This window comes from Balaenoptera acutorostrata, chromosome 19, assembly GCF_949987535.1.
Source record: "Balaenoptera acutorostrata chromosome 19, mBalAcu1.1, whole genome shotgun sequence".
NCBI lineage: Eukaryota > Metazoa > Chordata > Mammalia > Artiodactyla > Balaenopteridae > Balaenoptera > Balaenoptera acutorostrata.
Genome location: NC_080082.1, coordinates 60821357 through 60841360, shown reverse-complemented (window position 1 = coordinate 60841360; position 20004 = coordinate 60821357). Strand labels below are relative to the sequence as shown.

The window sequence follows — 20004 nt, the reverse complement described above, 5'->3', positions numbered from 1 at the left end:
CCTGTGAGCCAAGAGTGTGTTTTACATTTTAAATGGTTAAGGGGAAAATCAAAAGAAGGATGCTTTATGATGCATGGAAATGACTTGAGATTCAAATTTCAGTGTCCATAAATAAAACTTTATTGGAGTGCAGCCATGCCCATTTTTTTCTGTATCGCCTATGGCTGATTTCAGGCAGAGTGGAGTTGTTGCCCTGCTAAGCCTAAGATAGCTAGCCTTCGGTTTAGGAGAAGTTTGTGGAATTTTCATGTAATGTAAACTCACCCACTTATTTGTACAGAAGAGCAAACAGAAGCGGAGGTCCAGAGAGAGTTCAAGAGTAGCCAAGGTGACACTGGCTAGCTCTGTGACTAGATGGAAGGTTTCTAGGGTGAGGACTTGTAGGGCGAGGGGACTTGAGTGGCAGTTTAATAGTAAGAGGGAGGAAATTAATATTTTTGAACACCTGCTATGTATCACATTGTGAGCCAACTGTGCTGTAAGATTTAAGAGTATCTCCATTGGGAAGATATCTGAGACTCAGAGAGGTGAATTAACTTATCTAAAGACACACAGGAGAAATCGACAATATCAGGGGTCCCACCCATGGCTGACTCCAAAACCACTGCTCTCCCTGCTTTTTCACAATCCCTCCTGAAGTGGCGCTCTTGAGTGAAAAGGACCCAAAACTCAGGGCAGAACGTGAGGATGGTCAGTCATCTCAGATATAAAGAGAGGCTAGCTGGTCACCTCATCTCAGCAGGAAGGAGTGGTCAGGCTGTGTCCATGAAGCTGGCCTCTGTTGATCCTTTTTTTCCTTTCTAAGACCGTGGTGGGGGAGTTGGGGTGGAGGGGATGTCTTTACTCCTTAGAAGGATAAATGCAATTAGATAAAGAGGGAAAGAAAAGAAAGAAAAAGATTTTGAGTTGGAATTTTCCAAGGGTTCCTTTATACAGATATTATCTCTATTATACAATTGGGCAAACTTGAGTCATGAAAAGGTTACAGACACATCCAAAGCCACAGGATTAGTAAGGTTTGATTCCAGAGCCCAGGCTTTTGGTCATGACCTTATATTGGCCTCTTGGTGGCTTGTTGAGCAGAGGGGACCTGATAAGGAGGGGTGGCAGGTGCAGTATATGGAAAGGACAAAGGACTTGCACTTGTGTACAGATTCTACTACATACTAATCAGAATAAGTGTAGGCAAGTGACTTTCTCTGTCTGAGCCTCGATTTCCCCATGTATTAAAATGAAGGTAACACCCTTACTATGAAGGCTTGTTATAATGATTGAATAAGAGAGTACAGATGAGGGGGGTGGGGCAGTATAGGGGTAGGGGATTAAGAGGTACAAACTCTTAGGTATAAAATAAGCTACAAGTACATATGGTATAACACAGGGAATATAACCAACATTTTACAATAACTATAAATGGAATATAACCTTAAAAATTGTGGATCACTCTATTGTACACCTGTAATTTATGTAATATTGTACATCAACTATACTTCAATAAAAACATGTTTTTTAAGAAAAAGAGAGAACACAGATGAAGGCACTTTATAAACTGTAAACTGTTACCCAGACTTTAAGTACGATGATCTGAGTATCAAGTATGATGAGTTATGTATGGTGGGTGTCCTTCTTTGATTCGGAAGAATAGAGAAAGTTATCATCTTACATTTGTTTAATGGCAACTATAGTGTTTTAAATTTTCTCGGCTTGTGGAAGGTATTAACTGACTAGCCCAGTTGGCTGAGCCATGGAGCTCCAGTCTGCAGGTGGGATGCAAATAGCTTTGGAGAAGAAGGTAGCAAAAAAGAGAGCTGTGCTCACTGTGTCCTAAGCACTCTCTGTTTTTCCTCCATAGTCACCCCCAGAGCCCGGATTTGGTAGTTACTGCATATGATGATATGGTAAGGAGGCCCACGCTGACATGTTTTGCCTCCTAAGTGTGCCAGTGCCTCTGTGTACTGAATAAAATAAAAAACTGAACTAGCTGCAAGCACTGAAGTTGGCCACCAGAAGCCAGTATACCCAGAGTAATTGAATTACAGACCCATGGAGTAGGATCAACCAATGCAACTGCCTCATTTTTTTAAATTTTTTTTTTTTAAATTGAGGTATAGTTGATATACAATATGTTTCAGGTGTAAACATAGTGATTCACAGATTTTAAAAGTTATACTCTTGTTTATAGTTATTATAAAATATTGGCTCTATTCGCTGTGTTGTAAAACATACCTTATAGCTTATTTATTTTATACATGGTAGTTTGTACAACTGCCTCATTTTATAGATGGGGCTTCGAGAGGGACAGGTTCACACAACAAAATAGCAGAAGTGACATTCAAACTCAGACAGGTCCTAAAAGGGATGACCACTGCAGGTCCTGAATTCCTTTTAATAAACTTAGAGCGGGCAGAATGTTGGAGGGGTCTCTGTTTCCCTCCCTCTGCCCCCAAATCCTGCCAAGCGACCCTTCAAAATTTGTTTAACCTGGGAAATTGCAAGATTATGTTGCTAGGACAACAGGTTTGACCAGGGGTCAGTACCTTTATTTTTTTTGGCTGCATAGGGTCTTCGTTGCTGTGCGTGGGCTTTCTCTAGTTGCGGCGAGTGGGGGCTACTCTTTGCGGTGCTTCTCATTGCGGTGGCTTCGCTTGTTGCGGAGCACGGGCTCTAGGTGCACAGGCTTTAGTAGTTGTGGCGCATGGGCTTAGCTGCTCCGCGGCATGGGGGATCTTCCCGGACCAGGGCTCGAACCCACGTCCCCTGCATTGGCAGGCGGATTCTTAACCACTGCGCCACCAGGGAAGCCCGGGGTGGGGGGGTGGTCAGTAACTTTGAAATACACGTGTTAAAGTCCCGACTTCTGCAATAACGACTTGGGACTTGGAGTGGGGGGTTGGGGGAGGAGGGTGGTGTTGTCCAGTCCTCTTGGGGAAAGGCAGGTGTGGATGGATAGACACAGCGACAATGACAACGGGCTTGGAGCCAGTAGACTCAGCTTGGCGATTCCGCATTGCCAGATGCTCTCTATAGCCAGTTAATTGGAGACTATGAATGCCAGGAGGTATAACTAAACAATAGGTCTACGTTTCTGATTTCTGACTCGATCGTGCTCTGTTAAAACTCTTTTTCTCATCTCCTAACAATATCTCAGACCTTCTGTTACTGTCCAGTCAGCTCTGATTATTAAAACTCAGCCTGGTCTTAAATCTTCACCTCCAACTCCGTTTAAATCCCATCGCCTCCCCTCTCCATCCAGTGGAGGTTTTAAGCGGGGACTGGACTCCGTGGAGAGGGGAGGGAGACCAGTTGTCCCTGACCCCCCCCCCCATTTCCCAGAGTATTGGGGCCTAGAGGAGGGACACCATGTATGGGGACAAGTGACTCTTGACCTAAGTGGCCACAGCAGTGGCCTCTTGTTGGTGGAAGCTTCTTCTCTGGCTAATCCTGGATGGCGCTCTGAGTGGCAGGTGTCCAAACACTGGCTCTGTTGTGGAGCAAAAATGTGAGGACTTGGGTGGATGGGTCTGAAGAGGTTTCCTGGACTCTTCTGCTTCTTCCTTTTTTTTTTTTTGGATGGTAGTCACCTTTTAAAAAAATTTTTTTAATTGAAGTATAGTTGGTTTACAATGTTATATTAGTTTCAGGTGTACAGCACAGTGATTCAGTTATATACATATATGGAAAAGAATATGAAAAACAATATTATATATGTATAACTGTCACTTGCTGTACAGCAGAAATTAAACACAGTAAGTCAACTATACGTCAATAAAATTTTTTTTAAAAAGGCTTTCTAAAGACAATAAGAGAACTTGGAGTAACTAACCTTTTATGTGGAATGTATAAGGTAAAGTTCACCTAGTACTTCAAGTAAGCATGATTATAAATTATATACAACAAACTCCTCCAACATATAGTATGATTCTGATGTGAAATTTTGGGTGCATTTTCAATAAAGAACTGGTGAAAACCTTTAGAAAAAAAAAAGGTTATGACAAAGAGGCAGCCAAGAGAATCTGGAGGGATGATAAAAATACGCTGGATCTTGTTTGTGGTGATGGTTACATGGCTCTATGCATTTGTCAAAACTCGGAACTGCACACCAAAAAGAGTGAATTTTACTGTATTAAAAGATAAATAATACAAATGCAAAACAAACAGCACTTTTTAAAAGATTATGAGAATTTAAATGAGTTAATGCAAGTGAAAGTGTCTAAGTGATCTCCCTTTCTGGGGCCCTTCGACCTCCAGACTCCCACTGCCACTTGAGCAGACACTTTTAGCAAATCCCAGCTTCCAAGCAGTCTAAAAAGCATTCATGACAGCCACATAAACCTAGGGGCACTCATTCCAGCACAAACCTCAGCCCACGAATCTCTCAACGCCAGTAACTTCTTGCCGAGCATCCCGGCCATTTTCTGGGGTAGTGGAAAAACCCCAAGACTGGAAGGGCCCCTAAGTTGGAGAAGTTGAACGAGTGGGTAAGGCTCAAGGGAGAGAGCAGGGCCCCCAGGGACCTCCTGCAGGGGGACGGAAGGCGGGGGTGGGGGTGGGGGTGGGATGGGGACTTAAGGGAATCCGTGAGCCCTGTGGGCTGGGAAGGCCCTGAAGATCTAATCTTGGGACTTTGACAGTCCGAGTCCTGTAGGGGTCAGTGAAAGGAAGAGACTGGTCCTAAGACTGGTAAGGGGCAATGAGGCTCCCTAGTGGGCCAAGAAGACCTCTGTACGGGACTCCCCTCAGCCTGAGGACCCCTCTCCCCTCCAAGCTTCGCTCAGCATCGCTAGGCCTAGACTGGGTCTCCCCGGACGCGGACGCTGCCACCGTGCCGGAGATCAGACAAGGGACTCTGCTAAAGGCCGGGGCAAAATAGTTACAGCCCGGAGAAGGCGCGGAAAAGGAACAGCCAATCAGAGGGCGAGAGAGAGAGAATCGCGCTCAGAAACGTAGCCAATCAAAAAGCGAGGGTGCTAGCCCTCCACCCCCGGATTTGACGGACGGAGGGAGGAGACGCGGAAGCAACGTGAGCTTCCCCCCAATCAGAGCTGAGGATTACGTCTCGCGCTGTTAAACGTAACAAGGAGTGGGCGGAGCTCAAACCTATTGCTGCAGGCGTTCCCCAACAAATCGGAACCTTCGTGCCCTCCCGACGCAGGAATTGATTGGTCACTTTTCAGAACTTGCCTGTCAATTTTGAAAGCTGGGTAAAGGGCATTTCCTTAGAAGCGCAAGAACACGCCTCCGCTCTCCCAGCTCGGGGAGGAGGGCCTTAAAGGGCCAGGTACATGGTAAGTGGCGAGGTCGGACCCTGACCGCAGAAACAGGAGGGACAGTAACAGAACAAAACCAGAAGCAGTGCCGTTACGCTGGAATTGAGTTTTATGTCGCAAAAATCCAGAGACTTAGCTTACTTTAGGTCAAGAGTTAGTAAGAAGCGGAACGAGGATTCGAACCCTTATTTCGGAGCCCTGTTCGACATAAGCTTCCTAACCGGATGGATGAGACCTGCATGCTAATCATAGGCGCTAGGAAAGGAAAGCCAGCCTTCTTGGTAAAAATCTTTAGATTCCAGCCACCTAGCCTTTGCTCGCGCCGTTTCTTCTACATCAAATACCCATTCACCCTAGACCTAGCCCAAAGGCCACCTCCTCTAAAACAAAACAAAACAAAACCCAAAAAACCCAAAAACCTCTCCGACCTTCTCCCCCACGCCTTGCAAGCTAGCAACAATGTTTTCCTGGCCCCCGACCTCCCCCTCCACCTCCTTGCCTCCAGGCAACGTTTAATCCGCTTCCGGCTCTCACTGTCCTGTTCCTCCCTGTGTCCCGGCTCCCATCACCCCAGAATGTTACTGTCCATCTCCGTGTCTGTCCCCCACCTCTCAAGACTGAGAGCCCTTCGAGAGCAGGTAGCGGTTCTGCGTCATCTCGGCGTCACCAGCATCATCCAGCACAGAACTCGAAAGCTAGTCTCGGATTTCTCATCCTCAAAGTGGGATGTTGTGAAGTTCTTGTAAGAAAATTCATATTCAAAGGCGCCGCTCAGGTTGAGAACTTTGCATCACCCTTGATTCCCCATCACTCACGTCCAGCAGCCCCGCAGCAAATCCTGATGGTTCTCCCTCCAAAATACATCTTAAATCTATTCACATCTTCCCATCCCCACTACCCCCACCCTCCTTGGAGCCGTCACCACCCATGCCTGGAGGATGGCAGCTTTCTCCCTAGGCTTCCTGCTTCCACTCTTGCGTTCCACCACAACCCACTCTCCAAGCTGCAGGCACAGTGCTCTTCTTAAAACATAAATTATGTCACACTTCTGCTTACAAATGTTCAAAGTCATCTCAATGTTCCAGAATTAAAAAAAAAAAAATTCCAAAGTCAGCCTAGAAGGTACTATACAGTCTGCCTCCTACTTGTGTCTCCATTAATCACAGACTCTGGAGCCAGGGTTCAAATCCCAGTCGTGCTACTGACTAGCTCTGTGACCTTGAGTATCTTACTTAGCCTCTCTGAGGCACAGTTTGAACCTCTGTGAAATGAGGACTAAATAAATTGGAATTATTCATTAAAATAGACCTCTAGTTTGTTAAAAAGAAGAAACTGACCAGTAGTCCTCAAAGCTGTCAAAGTTGTGAAAAACAAGGAAAGACTGAGAAACTGCTGCAGAACAGAGGCGACTGAGGGGATGTGATGACTCAGTGGGATCCTGCCTTGGATTCTGGAACAAAAAAAAGAGGACATTCGTGTAAAAACTGGCAAAATCCAAATCAAGTCTGGAGTTTAGTGAGAAGTCTTAAGAGTCATGCTGGTTTCTTAGTTGTGACAAATGTTCCACGATAATGTAAGAAGATAGCAAGAGGGGAATCGGGTGAGTTACAAAGTTATCTTTGTAACTTTTCTGTAAATATGAAGGTATTCCAAAATTTTAAATATATATATATATTTAAAATAGACCTGTCCCTCTCCTCCTAGCTTATTGCTTCCCAGTCCCTCAAACACTATGTTTGTTTCACCCTGAGGGACCTTTGCACCTGCTTGTCCCTCCACTGGGAATAATCAACTCCCAGGTCAGCTGGCTCTGTCCCACAGTATCCTTCTCTAACCATCTTATCTAAAATAAGCCCATGGGGGACTTCCCTGGAAGTCCAGTGGTTAAGACTCTGAGCTTCCACTGCAGGGGAATGCAGGTTCCATCCCTGGTCGGGGAACTAAGATCCCACGTGCCCGGTGGCGTGGCCAAAAAATAAAAAATAAAATAAAATAACCCTCTGCCCCCTGTGCCTCTGTATCACTTGTCCTGTCTTTACACCTTCACAGACCTCCTGCATATAGGAAATATACTGTGTCTTGTGTGTTTCTCTCCCAACATGTAAAGTTTCATTAGCGTGCATGTATTTTGTCCCGGGCTAAGTCCCCGGAGCCCAACCTGGGGCGTAGCATATAGCAGGCACTGAATAATATTTCTTAAATAAATAGATATGAGAATGACTATTGCTTCTCAATAAAATACTACCACGACCACCAGCAATAACAATAAGAAACTCTCATTGGTTGAGACTAATTGTAGTCCAGATCATGTGTTGACTACTTCACGCACGTGATACATCCTTTAAACCTCACGAGATCCGAGAAGGTAATATTAGCCCCATTTCTCAAAAGCACAGAGACTAGACGGGCTTAAGCTCACAAAGTTAAGTGAGAGACGGAGCTGAGAGTGAAATCCAGCCTCTACGATCGCCAATCCATCTACTAACCCCTCTGCCCCCTGGAGAACCCAATGTCCAGACTTCCTTAAATGTCCCTTTAGTCCTAAAGAACACCATCGGGTCCCCTGAGGACACGGCCCAGGAATACAGGTGGAGAGAGAGGAGGGGGCTAGGGACTCCTGGGTCTGAGGGAGGAGGGGCCGGGGGCCTGGACCCCTGGGTCTGAGGGGGGAGGGGCTGGGGGCCTGGACCCCTGGGTCTGAGGAGGGAGGGGCCGGGGGTCTGAATCCTGGGTCTGAGGGAGGAGGGGCCGGGGGCGTGGACTCCTGGGTCTGAGGAGGGAGGGGCCGGGGGTCTGGATCCTGGGTCTGAGGGAGGAGGGGCCGGGGGCGGGGACTCCTGGGTCTGAGGGAGGAGGGGCCGGGGGCCTGGACCCCTGGGTCTGAGGGAGGAGGGGCCGGGGGCCTGCACTCCTGAGGCTCGGGCGCCCGGCTCCTGGGTCTCCGGCAGGCGGGGTCTGCGACGTGAGATACGTGGGGTTGACGAACTGGAACCCCGCGAACTCAGCCGTGCACGCTTTCCTGCGGCTCTGCACGCCCCGCAAACCACGCCCCCTTTCTGACAAAGTCCCACCCATCTTCTTCCAGACGCCTCCCCGTCACTGGGCCCTGGAGAAATCGACGCGAAGGTGCTAGAAAAGACTTGAAAGACCCCGGTGAAGATGGAACAGCAAAAGGAAGGGGCTGGGCCAGAGGGGTGAGAGACGCAAGACTTCCCGCGGGGGGCACGAAGACCCAGAAAGAGGGAGGACAGAGAAAATCAGAGAGTTGAACAGACCCAGAGAGTATAAGGAAAAAAAAAAAAAGTCTTGGGTATCATGACACAGAAACAGAATCTTCGACGATCTTGGTGACAGAGAGAGTTGAGCGAGATGCTTAGAAATAGGGAGAGAGCTAGAAATATATTTGTGGAACAGAGAAATTTCGAGAAGGAACCAGGAGAATTGAAGATGCCAGACACAGCCGTAGGGCTGGAGAAATAATAATTGTCCACATTTATTGAACACTTCCCAGACCCACCCCCTTAATAGGCACCTTTGATACCACCAGAAGCTATCTCTGGGTATGAAAAAGTAAGGTTCGGATTGGGAAAATGATTTGCCCAAACACACCGCGAGGGAGGCAGCCTGGAATGGGAACCGCGTTCTGTGGGATGCTAAAGCTCTGGCAGAGCTGTCTGTCTGTCTGTCTGTAAAGAAAACGGGAAGAAACAGAGAGAGAAAGGGGCCCGGAAGTCAGAGGCCAGCTCGGTCCTGAGGATGGGGAGAAATGGACTCCTGGGAGAAGCCGGGAAGCAGAAAGCCTGCAGTAGGGAAGGCATATGCAGATGGGGAGACCCGCTGACCTGTCCTTTTGTCATTCTAGGAACAACCTGCCGTCCCTGGGGACTGAGTCGCAGCCGCCTGCACCTTTCCCAGCCCTGTTCCCTTCTCTCCTGGGCACCCCAGATCCAGCCCACCTGGGGCTCCCCGAGACCCTGGCCTCTGTCACTGTGCCCGTCCGTCTGGATGCCCTCTCCTACCTCCTGCACAGCGCCCTGATGGGAGCCTACACGCTTCAGCAGTCCTTGCCCTCCTGCCCCTGCGCCCCCAATGCGTGCTGCACCCAGCCGGGCACCGCCAAGAGGCCGCCCAGGGGACGCGGGGGCTGGGATGTCCGACGCAGGCCGGGCCGGGGTCAGGGCCAGCGGCAGTGGGGACTTGGGAGGGCTGAGCAGGCAGAGAGGGGCTGGGTGGGGAGCCCTGGGGCTGGCCCCAGGACCCCCCCGGTGACGCTGCCATCACCAACACCACCCGCCCAGGATGGGAAGAAGGACACCCAGGGTCCGGAGCCGCCCCTGGAGACGCCGCCTGCTGAGGACTGGGAGGCCGAGTACTAGGGCCCCGAGGACCCTGCACCCTGGACTCCGGAGGGCGCCCTGGAGGGTCACCAGGAGGGTGTTCCTGGAGCCCAGGGTGGCCTCAGCCCTGCCAGAGACACCCAAGAAACATCCTGCTCCCATCCCTCTTCCTCCCAAACCACAGCCTCAGCAGGGGGTCCCGCGAGTCGCCTGGTGAAACCCAGACCTGACATAGGATCCCAAGCCAGGGAGACAGCCCCGAACCTCAAGCCCAAACCCAAGCCTCTTCCCATTCCTGACACTGTGCCCAACTACAGCGACAACGCTCACCTCACTCTCGACGCCCAGGGCTCCTCCAGCCATGCCAGCCAGGCCCATCCCTGACCCCAAAGCCATTCCCACCTGCCTCTGCCAGCCCCATCCCATGGCCGCACTGAGGCCCACATCCCCCAGCCGTTCACCCCCATTCCATTCTCCGTCTCTGCCCTGACCCATCCTCATTCCCAGCTCCCTCATCCCCATCCCCATCTGCCTAAAGGCCAGCCAACCCTCATCCTTGATTTCTCCTGCCTCCAGCCCATCTTCAACCCCGGCCAGCCCCGCCTCGTCTTCAACCTCCTTTCTGTCCCAGCCCCAAAGGTGACATGCCCTGTGACCCCACTTGCGAAGAACCCCATTGGCCCAACATACCCAGACCCCTGCAGCCCCACCCCATTTCCTGCCTGTGGGGGAGGGGGGCCGGGTTGAACAATAAATGGCTGAGTGTCCCTATGTCTTGTGTCTGTGTGTGCTTACACAGCTTGGGCTAACCCCGAGGGTGCCGTGGAACGAGGCCTGTGAAAGGGTGCTAGGGTGGCTGGGAGGGTCACAGAGAGAGGCCGGTGGGACCAGGGGCTGCAGGGAGGGAGGACCTGGATTCCTGCTTCAGCGAATTCCATCTGGGGCGTCTGCCACCACTGCACTTCTGCCTGCTGGAAGCTGCTGGGCCATGGGGCCATTGTATGGGGAGGCTTAAGGGATTTGGGAGACCCTGGGAGCAGAGAGGCCAGCGGCCTGACTGGGCTCAGTCTGCACAGAGGGGCCGAGGCAGACGGAGGGTTCAGGGCAGGCTCTGCCCCTCAGGTAGGGACCAGGCGTGGGAGCCATGGGCCCCTCCTCCCCCTAAACCTAGGCGGCCAGGCCTCCTTTCTCTCGCAGGGACTTGGTGGGGTCCTAGCCCTAGCCCCTTCCTCACCTCGAACCTGGGAGTCCAGGCCCCCAGCCCCCTCCATCCCCCAAAGACTTGGTGTCCCAGTGGCCAGCCCCTTCCTGGCTTAGGACCTGGAAGTCTAGGCCCCCAGCCCCTTTCTCCCCCCAGGACCCAAGGGTCTAGGTTCTCAGCCTCTCCTCCCCCAGACTCAGGAGTCCAGATCCCTCCCTCTGCCCCCCAGACCCAGGGATCAGGGTGCCCAGTTCCTTCCTCTCACTGGGACCTAATGTACCAGCCCCCCAGCTCCCTCCTCACCTAGGATCTGGAAGTCTAGGACCCCAGCTTCTCCTCCCTCAGACTAGGAATCTACACCCCCAGCCCCTCCTCCCCCAGGACATGGGAATCCAGCTCCTGACCCCATCTCTCCCCTTACCCACAGATCACCATGTACAGCTTCATGGGTGGTGGCCTCTTCTGCGCCTGGGTGGGGACCATCCTCCTGGTGGTGGCCACGGCGACAGACCACTGGATGCAGTACCGGCTGTCGGGGGCCTTCGCCCACCAGGGCCTGTGGCGTTATTGCCTGGGCAGCAAGTGCTACCTGCAGACGGAGAGCATCGGTGAGGCTCTGGGGCGGGGTCTGGGCTGTGCCTGGGATCAGAGCCCCCCGCAGGGCAGAACCTGACGGTGGAAGGGCCACCTGTTTTGCAGATGGAGAACCTTGTGGCTCAGAGAGGGAAAGCGTCCAGCCCAAGGTCGTTCAGCATGGAAGGGGCAGAACTGGGATTTCAGTAGTTTTTTCTAGTACAATTACAGGATGTACCGATTGAGAGGTTAAGTAGAGAGGTGACATTTCCTGGCATGAAATAGAGGTCAGGTATAGCAGTTGGGGCTGGGGTTATCCGAAGAGCATTTTCTAAATATTTACTAGGTGTCGAGAACTATGTTAGGTACCAGGAGGATACAGAAGCAATACGGACCCTAAATTTGCTAATACTGGATGAGATACTTTTTAATACTTGCTGTGAGCCAAGCCATGTAATACATATGTGTATATGTATATATGTGTGTGTATGTATATGTGTATATAGATATATACGTGTATATATTACACTATATATTGTAAAAATGGGGATAAAAATAGTACTTACAGTATAGGGTTCCTGCAATCTATATTATATAATACATATTATTATAATATACTCTGTACCTCTATGTGCCTCTTTCCATATACATATATATTTGTATATATGTACAGTCTTCCCTCAGTCCCTCAGTAGCCGCAGAGAACTGGTTCCAGGACCTGCCGTGGATACCAAAGCCCCCGGATGCTCAAGTCATGTAGTCGACCCTCCGTATCCGCGGTTCCGTATCCGTGGTTCTGCATCTGGGGATTAAACCAACCGCGGATAGTGTAGTACTGTATGTATTTATTGAAAAAAGTTCTCGTGTAAGTGGACCTGCACAGTTCAAACCTGTGCTGTTCAAGGGTCAAATGTATATACATGCATATATATGGAAAGAGAGGTGCATAGAGATGTATAGTATATTACATAATATATATTATACAACATACATTATATAATATATTAATAATATATAGTATATCACATGTTCTGTGTTATCTGTATCCAATAATAGTGTAGTAATAATAATAATAATAACAATAACTGGCATGTATTGTTACTGTGTCCTACGTGCTATTCTAAGCGCTTTGCCTGGATTAACTCCCTTCGGTGTCCCAACAGCACTAAGAGGGCTCTTCCGTTGTGTCTATGAACTAAGACATGATACTTGACCTCAAAAAGTCAATTCTTTTGGTGGGGGCGGGGGGTTGGGAGGAGGACCCAACCCTCACTGAGCCCTGTGATATGACAGACTCGTGGCAGATATCACCTACCCCATCTCACCAAACCTGCCCATTTGCTGGAGGGATAAATTGAGGCAGGGAGAAGTGGAAAGGTTTGCCCTGGGCCACCAGTTTCAGAGCCCCATCTGGCTGACTTGGTGCATCCTTTTCATTTCTGGCTGTCTCCTTTGTCACACTTCTACCACTCCTCCTGCTTTAGACTGGGAACACCACCAGACACTCTTGAGTTCCCTCTGCTGGGGATGGGAGAGAGGGAAGCTGGAGGGAGGTCTTCAAGTTCATTTGATATCTTCATGACCACAAGACTGAGAGCCTCAGGGACATACCTCACCCCGATTGACGCTTGGGTATTTGTCCAAACAGCAGGTTTAATTTGTTCATCCATTGTATAGCTGATGTAATCCGATCACCAAAATTAGAGCAGGAGTCCTGAGCTTGCTTCCCAGAGGCCAAACCCAACCCAAGACATGTATGCATAGCATTTTTTAAGTTTCCAAAGTCATTACCAGTATTTAAAAAATCTGGAGATTTTACATTAAAATCTGGACTTGCAGCTCTTTTTGAATAATCCAGTTTTGCCTGTCTTTTCCAGGCCCATGGTCAGCTGGGTATGAGCAGCAAATGCCCCCTTCAAATGGGGTACACCAGTCAGGGTCCCCTCAGGAGACGGAAACCACACTGTGATTTGAATAGGGAAGGTTTTATCTAAAGATGAAGCTGATAATTGATCGTTGGTACGTGGGACATAACATGTTCCCCATGCAGCCTGCCGTCTCCTGCCTTTATTCACAGCTGCAGCCAAGCCTCAGAGGCATTTGTGTTTTCCACTCCTGCATTAGCCCAGCCATGGGAAAGAAATAGGCTATAACATCCCCCAAAAGTCCTCCAGACTTTTAAATACCCAGAGGCATGTGTATTCGTTTTCTAAGGCTGCCGTAACAAAGTACCACAAACTGGGTGGCTTAACAGAAATCTATTGCCTCACAGATCTGGAGGCTAGAAGTCCAAAATCAAGGTCTCTGCAAGGTTGGTTCCTTCTGAGGGCTGTGAGGAAGAATCTGTTCCCTGCCTCTCTCTTAGCTTCTGGTGGTTGCCTGGCAACCTTTGGTATTCCTTGGCTTGTAAATGCACCAGCCCATCTCTGCCTTCATCTTTGCGTGATGTTCCCATGGGTGTGTGTCTGTCTCCAAATTTCCCCATTTTATGAGGACACCAATCATATTGGATTAGAAATCCACTCTACTCTGGTATGACCTCATCTTAACTACTTACATCTGCAAAGACCCTATTTCCAAATAAGGTCATATTCCGAGGCAGTGGGAGGAGGCGGGGAGCAGTTAGAACTTCAACATATGAACTTGAAAGGGGAGACACAACTGCAACCCAGCAACCCATAACAACATCCGTGGAGAATTATCCAGGAATTGTTCTCCCCTAGACTTTCACAAGACGAAAGACTGCATTTTGCAAAGATCTAAGGCTTTTTCAGTGGCAGGATCCCAGTTCTGCCCGGGGTGATAATTGTCCTGGGTACTCCGAGAGACAGAATAACAAAGCAGTTAAGACTGAGGGCGTGGAGCTTGGCTTTCAACTTCAGTCCCTCTGCTAATTATGGGACCTTGGGCAAATCACTTCACCTCTCTGAGCCTCCATTCCTTCACTTGAAAAATGGGCATGAAAATATTACTTAGAGCATAGGGCTCTTGGAAAGAATAAATAGGATCATACATGGGAAGGGAGACTGGCACGTACTTGACAGTCGCCAAACGGAAGATGAGATCATGATGAGTGGTCCCAGGGCATCTCCATTCATTCAACACGTTTCTTGAACACCTATTACGTGCCAGGCACTAGGTGCTGGAGATACAGCAGTGAGTGAGAAAGCCAGGCCCTTGTCCTCACAGAGCTGAGAACTCGGTGGAGAGAGATAGACATCATAAACAAGTTAGAAATAAATAAATGAGACATTTCCAAATATGGGTAAGTGGTATGAAGGAAGGGAAAGGGAGCATGGGAGAGAGGATAGAGAGTGAGTAGCAGGAGGATATGGGAAATCGGCATTCATTCACTCATTCATTCATTGAGCAAACACTTCTCCAGGCCCATGTGCAAATCAAACCTCTGCTGGGTGTGTCTGTGGTGTAGAATCAACCAGGTCCCCGTCCTCAGGGAGCAATCAGGCCGGAGAGGGAAACAGGCAAAGAGAGTCTCAACCCAGAGGAGGGAGTGAGGATGGTGCCTGAGGGGTGAAGGGATGCTTCCCAGAGGAGGGGATCTGGGAGCTGGGCTTTGGCGGATGAATAGGAGTCTGCCAGGTGAAGAGGAAGGCTTTTTCAGAGAGGTGAAGGAGGAGCTAGGTCAGGAATACTGAGAGGGGTGAGGCATTCCTGCCCTCAGAGGTAGCAGCCTTCCCCACTGAGGGCAAGGAAGGCACAGGAGTGACCGTGAGGTGCTCCCACAGCATACTGGAATGCCACCCGGGCCTTCATGATCCTGTCCTCCCTGTGTGCCACCTCTGGCATCATCATCGGCATCATGGCGTTCGCTCAGCAGCCCACTTTCACCCGCTTCTCCCGGCCCTTCTCTGCGGGCATCGTGTTTTTCGCCTCCAGTGAGTGAATCACCCTCTACACCTACCCCTCTCCCAGCTCCCCCTCCAGCTCTGCCCCCAACACCACGTTCACTCCCCACTGCTCCTCACTCTCCGCTGCACCCGCACCCGAATCCCACCTCCACCTTCAGCGACAACTTCAGGACTATTTCTAATGCCAATCAGCTCTGACATCAGCTATGTGTACTGCCATTCAATCCTGGCACTAACCACCGGAGCTGCCATCAAACCCCACAGGTTTAAAGGCACGTTTCCCAACCAGACTGCCCCAACTTCAGCTGCAAGTGGGGTCCCCAGCTCACCTGTACTTTGGACCAATCGGCTACAGCTTCAAGGGTTCCCGGGACCTGCTCAGGTTCAGAAATGTGCTAGAATAACTCACAGAACTCAGGAAGGCATAATACTTACAGTTTTATTGTAAAGAGTACAACTCAAGACCAGCCAACTAAAGAGATGCACGGCGTGAAGCCGGAGAGGGGTCCTGAACATGGAGTTTCCATGCACGCTCCCTGCAGAATTAGGGCTCGTCCGCGCCCCGCCCCCGTCCCCGCCCCCCCAGCTCATCCACGCACTCACCAAACAGGGAGCTCCAGTGAACGTCAGCATCCAGCATTTCTACTGGAGTTTCATTACAAGGGCATGAATCACTGGCCATGTGATTGAACTCAATCTCCAGCTCCCCTTTCCTCCCCAGAGGCTGGACTGGTCCCAAGCGGCTCAGAGCCCCAACTCTCTATTCCCACGGCTGGTCTTTCTGCTGACCAGCTCCTGTCCCCGAGTCATCTCTGCTCATCAGCATAGACTCAGGTGTGATCCAAGAACAACAGAGACACTCCTGGTACTCAGAAAAGTCCAAGGCTTTAGAGTTTCCCTGCCAGGAACCAGACACAAAGACCAGTCAGATCCTTTACAGCACAGCACAACCCCACAGCATTCCCACCCTAACCCTACTCCTCATTCATTTTTACTCCCACTTTCAACTCAACCCCCATCCTCACCCTTACCCCTACCTGCACCCATATCCCCTTCTCAATTTATTCATTCCCACCCGCATCTCCAAACCCGCTCCCATCCCCATTCCCCGCCACCCCCCCCCACCCCCCCCCCCCCCGCCCACCGACCTCTCTCTCCAGCCTTTTTCGTCCTGCTGGCCTTGGCCATTTACACTGGAGTCACTGTCACCTTCCTCGGTCGCCGCTTCGGGGACTGGCGCTTTTCCTGGTCCTACATCCTGGGCTGGGTAGCCCTGCTCATGACCTTCTTTGCAGGTACTGGGTTTGGAGGTGGGAAGGCCAGTGTCTGTGGCACTGCGAGCAGCACTCAAGAGGGTGAGATGATTGGGGGGGGTCCCACACAGGCGCCCCCGGCACTGAACCAGAAGGCAGACCCCAAGCCCTGTGGACACCAGGGAGAAAGGGAATCCTGTATCTTTGTCTTGCGCTGGGAGCAGGGGCTGGGAGGGCTGATGGGGGGCTGGGCGGGGTCAACCGGGATCTCTTCTCGCGCAGGAATTTTCTACATGTGTGCCTACCGGATGAATGAATGTCGGCGCCTGTCCACTCCCCGCTGAACCCAAACGTGTGCCCCGACTTCATCTGGACGTCAAAGTCAGGTCACTGAAGAGGAGGGGGAGGGTCTAGAGGCCTGAAATCCTGGTTCCTAGGGCCTGGTGGAGGCAGTTGAGGAGACCCAAGGCCCCAGCCACCAGGGGGGGTTGTTAGAGAAATGGAATATCCATTAGAGAGACTTTGGAGTCTAATAAAACTGACGGAAACTACTGACGTGTGGTCCCTGAGGGGTTCGGGTGGAGAGAAAGAGGGGTGAAGTGTGGTGAGTGGGGCAGGGGTGGTGGCATTAGAGTAGACCTGCCTGCTCAGTTCCTGTAGGGATGGGCACAGAGACAAATGACACAGTCCCCACCCTACTAGGTTCACCCCCTTTTTTTTTTTTTTTGGCTGCACCCCTCGATGTGTAGGATCTTAGTTCTCCCGCTAGGGATCGAACCTGGGCTCCCTGCAGTGGAAGTGCGGAGTCCTAACCACTGGACCGTCAGGGAAGTCCCTGGGTTCAACTGCTAGGAAACCAATGTGTAGGTCCAATTCTGATGGGTGTGCTTTTTCCCCACACCACCAAGCGAGTAACTCAATTCTGACAGGATCTCCCTAGAGAAAGTGTCAGATCACATAAGTTAAAGACACAGCCCTAGAAGACCGCCTCCCACTTCAGATGCCAATCACAAGCCCAGGTTGTCACTTGTGCTTCTGACCAACCAGCAATAGACTAGAGGTCCCAACAGCCCCCTCCTTGGGTTCCATTAATTTGCTAGAGCAGCTCCCAGAACTCAGCGAAACATTTTACTTACTAGATCACCAGTGTTTTATAGAAGGATATAACTCAAAACAGCCAGATGGAAGAGATGCACAGGTCAAGGTAAGTGGGAAGAGGTGCGGAGCTTCCGTGCTCTCTCCAAGTAGGTCACTCTCCCCCAAAAAGCACGTGTTCACCAGCCCGGAAGCTCTCTGAATCCTCTCCTTCTGGGTTTTTCTGGAGACTTAATTACATAGTTATGATTGATTAAATCATTGGCCTTTGGTGGTTGAACTCAATCTCCAACTTCTCTCCCCTCCCAGGAGGTCAAGGGGTGGGACTGCAAGTTCTGACCCTCTAATCATGTAGTTGGTTCCCCTCGCTCTCACAACTTAGGAAATTCCAAGAGTTTTAGGACCTCTATGCCAGAAGTGGGGACAAAGACCCAACAATATATATTTATTATAAAACATAATATCACAGTAGGATAATACGATAAATGAAAAGATCTGTGGAACTTCCCTGGTGGTCCAGTGGTTAAGACTCCACATTCCCAATGCAGGGCGCATGGGTTCTATCCCTGGTCATGATAGGGACAGAACAAAGGGACAAAGTAGGTAATTAAATAGGGGATTAGTTAAATAGGGGATTTACTTACACTAGGGGATTGTAAGTAAAGAAAAAGTATGGGAGACCCCTGTAAGTTAATGATCACTTTAAGAAAGCAGGTTTGCTTAACCACAAAACCAAGCAGGCTTGCTTAGCAACAAAACCATGCGACAGAAGCATGAGACATGCCCCAAACAATAAAACAATGGTGGCCTGAGACCCACATCCTGTCCAGTGAGCTCAGTGAGTTAATAACCCCTATGACATGCTCTCTGCACACATAAAAAACAATAATTTATGGAAAGGTGACATTTCAAAGTGAAAGACCCTCATTGTACTGAGACCTGAAATAATTTTTCCATAGTGCCATGACAGTCCTGGCTTGACCATGTAGGGACAAAAAAAACTCCCCTGCCCAACCTGGAGGCGGAGCTGCTGATGGAAGCATGACAACTACTCAAGAATGAGGAAGAAGGTGGTCTTCTCCTCCTCCCCACTTTTCCTTTGATTATAAAACGGTAGCCCACTAAGTTCTTGGGGAGACACCCTCTCGCCCACCCACTTGTAAGTCTCACAAGCATCCTATTCTAATAATCTAATAAATTGCTTCTTAACTCATCAGTTTGCCTCTCGCTGAATTCTTTCTGCGCTGAGACAACCAGAGGTCCTCGGAGCCCTCCAAAACGCCACTGAGCGAATTCAGTCTGGGAACTAAGATCCCACATGATGCCCAGTGTGGCCAAAAAAAAGAAAAAAAAAAGAAAAAACAACCTTGCCCACTCGCGCCATCTCCAGTTGGCTCTCCCAAACTCCTGTCCCTTCCTTGGATGGACCCTTCCAAGGAGAAGCACCAGAACTCTGATCTGCACCTCGTCCTGCACCTGCCTCTTTATCAATCATTCATGACCTTGATCTTCTCTTCATTCACTCATTCATTAGTTCATTCAACAAACTCATGCCAACTGCCATGAGATTTACTAAAGCTTATCATAAAATAATAAGACTGGGCTTCCCTGGTGGCACAGTGGTTGAGAATCTGCCTGCCAATGCACGGGACACGGGTTCGAGCCCTGGTCTGGGAAGATCCCACATGCCGCGGAGCAACTGGGCCCGTGAGCCACAATTACTGAGCCTGCGCTTCTGGAGCCTGTGCTCCGCAACAAGAGAGGCCGCGATAGTGAGAGGCCCGCACACCGCGATGAAGAGTGGCCCGCGCTTGCCGCAACTAGAGAAAGCCCTTGCACAGAAACGAAGACCCAACACAGCCAAAAATAAATGAATAAATAAATAAATAATAAAAATAAAGGAATTCCTTTTTTAAAAAAAAAGACTATTTAGGGAGGCTTATTCCAATAATAAGAACATTTATTACAGCCTATGCTAGGAACTGTTATATTAATAGAGGCTTACTCCCTAGAAATATTTATTGGGACCTCCTCAAATAACAAAAATACTCTATTTATAGAGGCTTCCTCTAGTAATAATAGCAACTGAAGGCTTCTTTTCTAATTAGAATTTATTGAGGCCTATTTAAGTAGAAATATTTCCTGAGACTTATTCCAGGAATCATATTTATAGGGGCTGACTCTAGCAATAATAATGATGTTATAACTTCAGACTCGTATCTCCAACTACTTACTCAACATTTCCACTTGAAAAGAAGCGGCATCTCAATTTCCGCATACCTGAAGTTGAGCTCCTGATCTCTCTTACACCCCGCGTCTGCTCCTCCCGTGGTCTCCCCCAACGTAGTAAATGACAAGTCCACTTTTATCTAGCTGCTCAAGCCGGAAACATTGGGATCGCCCTCCATA

The 20004-nt window shown here is 49.7% G+C and overlaps 2 protein-coding genes and 1 long non-coding RNA gene across 5 annotated transcripts; 2 read left to right on the top strand and 1 right to left on the bottom strand.

Annotated features, from left to right (window-relative positions):
• Nucleotides 1-104: 104 nt before the first annotated feature.
• On the bottom strand, nt 105-15785 carry LOC130705674 (uncharacterized). Of its 3 annotated transcripts, none has more exons than XR_009006025.1 (4): nt 14416-15126; nt 11227-11394; nt 4359-6717; nt 105-846 (listed from the first exon to the last, which is right to left on the bottom strand). It is a non-coding gene; the product is annotated as an uncharacterized LOC130705674 (long non-coding RNA). The 3 variants fall into 3 exon arrangements; XR_009006027.1 differs by lacking the exon at nt 105-846 and adding an exon at nt 15683-15785 and having other exon boundaries at nt 3791-6717; nt 14416-14576; XR_009006026.1 differs by lacking the exon at nt 105-846 and adding an exon at nt 15577-15778 and having other exon boundaries at nt 3791-6717; nt 14416-14569.
• On the top strand, nt 5107-10369 carry C19H19orf84 (chromosome 19 C19orf84 homolog). The gene is made up of 3 exons (XM_007179898.2): nt 5107-5285; nt 8353-8461; nt 9130-10369. The coding sequence occupies exons 2-3, from the start codon at nt 8427-8429 to the stop codon at nt 9641-9643; spliced, it is 549 nt and encodes a 182-aa protein (XP_007179960.1). The 5' UTR covers nt 5107-5285; nt 8353-8426; the 3' UTR covers nt 9644-10369.
• Nucleotides 11239-18704, top strand: LIM2 (lens intrinsic membrane protein 2). The gene is given in 5 exon segments (XM_057533667.1): nt 11239-11548; nt 15125-15274; nt 16408-16542; nt 16783-16886; nt 18555-18704. Coding segments are annotated over 4 exon segments (657 nt in total). The 3' UTR covers nt 16845-16886; nt 18555-18704.
• Nucleotides 18705-20004: the final 1300 nt, after the last annotated feature.

What these genes read in the sequence shown, in the direction of transcription:
- C19H19orf84 (XM_007179898.2), top strand. Translation starts at nt 8,427, where the DNA reads ATGGAACAGCAAAAGGAAGGGGCTGGGCCAGAGGG. An exon ending in GAAGGGGCTGGGCCAGAGGG is followed by an intron (nt 8,462 to 9,129) that starts GTGAGAGACGCA and finishes TTGTCATTCTAG; the next exon opens with GAACAACCTGCCGTCCCTGG.